Below are 6000 nucleotides of genomic sequence, written 5' to 3'. Positions count from 1 at the left end.
GCATTCATGTCTAACACCAAGAATTACTCTGTCTCTAATCATGTGTTCAAAACTACACGTTTTTGCTAGTCTTCTCAGATTTGTTATGTACTTTTCAATGTCCTCACCTTCTTGCTGTTCTCGAGTATTGAAAACATAACGCTCATACGTTTCATTCGTTTTTCCAATGCAAAAACGTTCTAATTTGTTCACTATTTCTTCCATCTTTCTTAAATTTCTTTTCTCTTCTCAATTTCAAGACCTTCATATATGTCCATTGCTTTTGTTCCTATAATTGTTAGAAAGGTGGCCATTCTGACCTCCTCTGATTCTTCCGACAATTTAGTGGCTAACTCATAGTTTCTCCAGCTCCGGTGAAACTTTTTCCAATTAGCGGCCATGTTACCTTCTACCTCGAGCGGCTCGGGTACAGGAAGGAAATTTCTAGCTGCAATTGCACGGCGTAGCCTTGAATTGTTGCCTATTTATTATTGCAAACAATAAACTTTTATATACTGATTAATGATTACCTCTGATCATTAATATACCGCTGCCACCATGTTAATTAAGATCTAGGTTCACAGTCAGCAATAAACATACAACAACCATTAGTGTCATGGCGGAGAACAATACTTTATTATATTGAACGCGTGCAACACCCGACTTACTTCAATAACAAAGATTAAAGACCAACTGAAGAGGTTTTGTGAGTGCAGTGTTTAACATGACGTACTATGCAAACCCAGTTGCTACCTGCACTTTTTTTCCCCGCATCTCGTGCGGAGGAAGCTGTTGTTCGCTGGCGTTCTATTTGTTTTCTTCTGCGCCTGTCTCCGATAAGGGCTTTCTTTCTGGGTCTGAAATGTATGCCCAGCAGCCATACTAATACATGAGCAGCTTTTTGAAATATCCACAAACTAGGCACTTAAACCAATGGCTGACCAAAGATGCTACGAATTCGTTACAAAAACAGATTCTGCATTGTGGGTCATTGTACAGAAGTTGATGACTGCGTTCCCATTTTCTTATTTGGTACAACTTGAATTTAGAGCCGAAATGAACCTCATGAAAAATAAAATAAATAGACTAGAAATTATTGCTCGTGTAGATTTTACTACTTACAAACATTAAACCGGGCATAAATACTAAATAGGCCTACTTTTATAAATCTCATCAACATCATCCAAATTAAGTGCAAATTAGTTTACAATTTTATTGTAAACAAAACTATAATCTCAATAAACAAAATGTTGTGTTTTTTCTTTCTTTTTTATAGTTGTAACGTATGTACCATTCATTTATGTATCTGTTTCCGCTAATTCTGACTGTATAAATACAGGGGTCCCAGCGCAAAAGTGTGAGAAGGTCTGCTGTACTACTTAATCCTTTCTAAAACTGTTTATGTAGGAGTACGAGTCCGTTTTTCGAATCTAAGGACTTCTGAGAAATTATTCTTGGGATTTAAAAAAAAACAAAAAACAGTCAATTACAGCTCTACTTTTGTGATTTTCATAAAAGAAAGAGGGAAATGGCGTTAATCTCAAATGAGAAATTGGAGTCAGCTCTTAAAGAAAAATTAGACGTAGGCCTCATATAGAATCTAGATCTACTTGAATAGATATAAAATATAATTCAACGTATTTATCAAGACTATAACCTTTAATACTTTAATAAATCTAGATCTAGTATTAATCTCTTTTGTGTATTATATTTATAATGCCAGTAGTGGCAGTATAAAGTATAGCCAAGCCCAACCAAAGGAAAGTGACAGTCAAAAGTGGTCCAAAGGCAACTTAGTGAAAGTCTAGCTCTAGACTAGACTCTAGCTAGAGGCTAGTGCAGTGTAAGATTGCTAGATCATAGTAGATGATGATCTAGAATCTAGGCCCTAGCCCTAGTGTAGGTACTCTCACAGGAAGCCATATTGGATCTAAAAACACATTTGACATCAAAACAATTTCCTGTTCAGGTTTTACAAAACTGAAATTAAGCATGTCCTAAGAAAAGACATTGCTTTATAACTGAGTGTTTTTATGACATTTTCTGGCGTTTATTCTAAAGATAAGAGGTTCCTCTAACGGCCAGTGGGAAAAAATATTTTTTTTTCTATTACTATGTCCTAAATATTTTAATCAGAAAAATTTGAAATTTTCAAATAACAAGGAAAATAAAAAAAGGATCCCGTACATCTTTAGTTTTAAACCATACACTTAGAAAATTCATTCAGCTTTCCAATGATACCAAATTTATTATGATTAAACGAGTCAACGATATTTTAAAACTTAGCACACTTTTATCAGGTACTAGAATTTCACTAAGGTCGGAATGACCTTTTATCAATAATATCTGTTTTTTACATAAGAAAAATAAAATTAGTTTACACTAAAACATGTAAAATTGAATGAATCACTTCTTTATACCTATATCATTGCTTATTAACATAAAATATAATAAAGATCTGTATTCTTGGGAGTTCTTTTGGTCAGTCGATGTCGAAGCTAAAATCTGTAAATCTAGGTATCTAAAATATTCTTTCAAATAAATATAATTAAATAGATCTAAATCTTAAATTTAAAGATTCTTTTTCTAATCTACACTATTGTTTTATAACTAGATAGATCTAGATCAATTTAGAAGCTTATTGTGTTGAAAACTTGACAACCAGGAGCATTTTTCTTTTTATAGACTATTTTAAGAAAATTAGAAAAAATTGTATTTTTTTCGTAATTTACTAATGATATTTTATAATTTTAATTTCATTTTGATTTGCCACTTATAAATTAAAATTCCTCCTTTAAAACTGTACAATTTGATATATACTTTTGTATATGTATTCACAATAGTTTTGGAAATATTCACATTAAAAAAAAATTTGCTTCACTTTTTTTTTATTTCTCTATATAAAGTCCATTGGATGTCAGGACGCCTCGGACAAACTTAAAATCACAATAACTTTTGAACCAATAATGCTAGCATAATAAATTAGGTGTTGTTGGAAAGCATTTTTCATCCTCTTTCATTCTATTACACATTTGTTGGTATAAGATTAATTTAAATTTTTTGGTGCAACTACCTACCCTAGTGACTAGTCTGCCTAGGCCTAGGCCTGTAGACCAGTATTTTACTAGACTTACTAGACCTAATGATAATCTATTTACTAGAGTGTAGAGTCTGAATCCATAATAACTTTTAATAAGCCATTTAAGCTGAGTATCTCTAGAGTAAAGAATGGTTGTCGGCCACGCTAAGCTAATCTCCGGCTATTTTTAAGTTTCAAAATTCATAACTCCGTAATGGTCTATGAAAAAACTGAGGGTGACAATGAATTTGTCATCCTTTTGTCTATAAAAATAGCTATTTTGTAATGTATCACTATGCATAGTTAAAATTAAATCTGATGTGAAGAAGGGTAGGGTCGGTTTTTTGTTGCGTAAAAGTTTTCGACATGATTTTTTTCCCTGTCAAAGTTGTTTGTTGGTTTGGAGATTTATCGGCCACATCAAAGGAAATATATATAAAACATTAAGAAATTTCATCCTTTTATTTTTTTGTACATTAGCGCAACGAAACAAGCATATTATCACTTTTCCCACGCTCCACACTTTCATTCTTGGCTTGTAACTGACGTCACACCAAGTCCACTACTTTGGGCCTAGCCTAGCTGGTCGTGCTAAGGAAAAAAATCGCATCTGTTACGGGGGAGAAGAGGAGGAGTCTTCTCTCTACTCTACCTTATTGTCTCTACGGGGCACTTTTTTCCTGTAGCCCAGCTCCACTAGCGCAGTGCCTTCCTGTTTCACCTTAGCCTTTTTGGTATTAGTAACTGGTTGATACTCGCTAGTCTCCTGCTCTCTCTCACCTGTTTTTTTTTTTTAGAGCTCCACTCAAATGGTATGCTATGGAGACATGGAAAAAAAGGGAGGGGGGGAGGCTTCATACTCTCTTTTGATTTTGACAATCTCTTAGACCACACATAGCATCTAATAGTGCGTATATACTTATCACAAGCCCAGTGCATGTTGATGTTTCACACAAAGGCCTTTAGCGCACCTGGTCGATCAATAATTGTAGGCTAGAGGTCTACAATGATATTACTACTGTGACTTTTTTTTCAGCTGCCTATTTATGCCAATCTATTATTGTGTGTATGGATGTGCACTCAAGTGCCATAACATTTGTACATATTATATTATTTGTTGCCTACTAAATGGTTATAACGTTTTGCATACACCACATTAGCTTTTTTTTTTTATAATATGTTATGAATTATTTTTTTTTAGTAAAACATGTAACAAACACACACAAGAACACATACATTAAACTTAAATATACATTTTGTACTATATCTATATTATTTTGACAAACAACAAAATTATTCATATAATTTTCTAAAAATAAACAACATTTAAAAAAAATTTAATTATTATTATATTAATATATAATTTATTTGTAGAAACCGGTTACAATTTTGAGCTTCCGGTACATATGTTGTCTCATTCTGTTGTGTCCGGTCCCAAGTCGAAAGATTAGACGTTCATCTTGTCGGAATAACTTATAATAGATAGGCATCATGTTTCTTGTGATTCAGATGACAGCTTGTCCATTTCTCATTTATTTTATTTACTCTTAGTTTCTTCATTTCTTCTGGATAAGGCAGTAATTAGCAGTTCTTTCCCTTAGATAAGCTTTGTTTTTTTTTTTAAGTAATCTTTTTTCTTTGGCTTGTTTTTTTTTATCCTTGAATTATGATATCTTGATCTAGGTCATGTTTACTCATCGAACAAATGATAGATTACATAATCCCAATAATATTTCTTATTGCGATATTGCTCTGTTCGGTGAACAAGAATTAGTTAAATTCATTATTATTTGTCAAACACCTTTTTTTTACAAAGCTTATATCAACTCATTCATTTCTACACATTATTTCTCCCATACCCAATTTTGGATCAAGTTGAAATTTTGCACAATTATTCCTTTTACATGACAAAACAAGAAACAATATTGAAAAATAATCGATTAGCTAATTAGCTAATGATAATTATTATTAATTATTATTTTTATTTTTTGGTATCGAACAATGGAAAGAACTTTTACTTGACAGATGTGGTGGCATAAGTTAAAATAGTCCCTTTTATACTTTGTGTAGAGAATTAGGTTGTCTTGCTTAAAAGTTTTAAACTAACTATAAAACCTATTTTCATAAGCACTTTGCTAGCACTTTAACCCTCAAGTTTGAATTTAAGTCGTACAACGTTTTAATAGTTTTTTATAAAATGTACTTAAAAAGCGATCATGGTGACATTCACCATTCTTTCTCCCCCACCCTTTCCCTACTGGTCTAGACAAGTGACTGGATCATAACACATTGAGAAAGCTCAACGCATGAAATTGCTCTAAACAAAACAAAAACAATAGGTAAAAATAATCCACAGGTTTATTATTGTTAGTCTAGATATATTTCAAATCTAATTACATGACTGATCCAAACTAATTCAATTATTTCATCAAATAACACTGGTTTAATACAGTTTTGAAAAAATTTCAGTTTCTTGGCTGTCCTTATACAGAAGAAATAGATGAAGATGCAGTTTTAAATCTCTTAACTAACCCAGGAGAAATTCGACTAAAAATACTTCATTGGCTGTTTTGTAGGTATGTTTTGAATAGAACAAAAATGTGCATTTTAAATAAATTTATATGTTAATGTTTTTAATACAGAATGTTTCTAGTCTTGGTAACTCTGCTCTGTGTCTTAAATAGGTAAAGTTCAAAACAGAGATGATAACTAAACTGCCAACTAACAGTTGAATACAGGCGAAGGCAAACAATGTAGTGAGACAAAGAGCATGTCAATCCATAAACATTGAATAGATAATGAAGGGAATTCATCTCTGTCCTCGCTTTACTAAATAAGTCCAAAACCTTCTTGGTGAACACAACTTGCCTATATCTAAAGATTCTTTATTCCATAACTAATCAGGGTCATTGTTTTTATTATATTGTAGATATATAAAAATA

General features: G+C 32.1%; 1 protein-coding gene across 1 annotated transcript in view; it reads left to right on the top strand.

Moving 5' to 3' along the window:
* The first annotated feature begins 1395 nt into the window (after positions 1-1395).
* Positions 1396-6000, top strand: part of LOC106059941 (uncharacterized) — a 30871-nt gene continuing 26266 nt past the window's right edge. The window contains exons 1-2 of the mRNA XM_056025603.1: positions 1396-1561; positions 5528-5634. Coding sequence (XP_055881578.1) covers positions 1508-1561; positions 5528-5634 — 161 coding nt within the window. The 5' untranslated portion in view covers positions 1396-1507. The remainder of the gene's footprint in view (positions 1562-5527; positions 5635-6000) is intronic.

Source organism: Biomphalaria glabrata, chromosome 4, assembly GCF_947242115.1.
Source record: "Biomphalaria glabrata chromosome 4, xgBioGlab47.1, whole genome shotgun sequence".
Taxonomy (NCBI): domain Eukaryota; kingdom Metazoa; phylum Mollusca; class Gastropoda; family Planorbidae; genus Biomphalaria; species Biomphalaria glabrata.
This window is presented reverse-complemented; position numbering and strand designations above follow the sequence as displayed.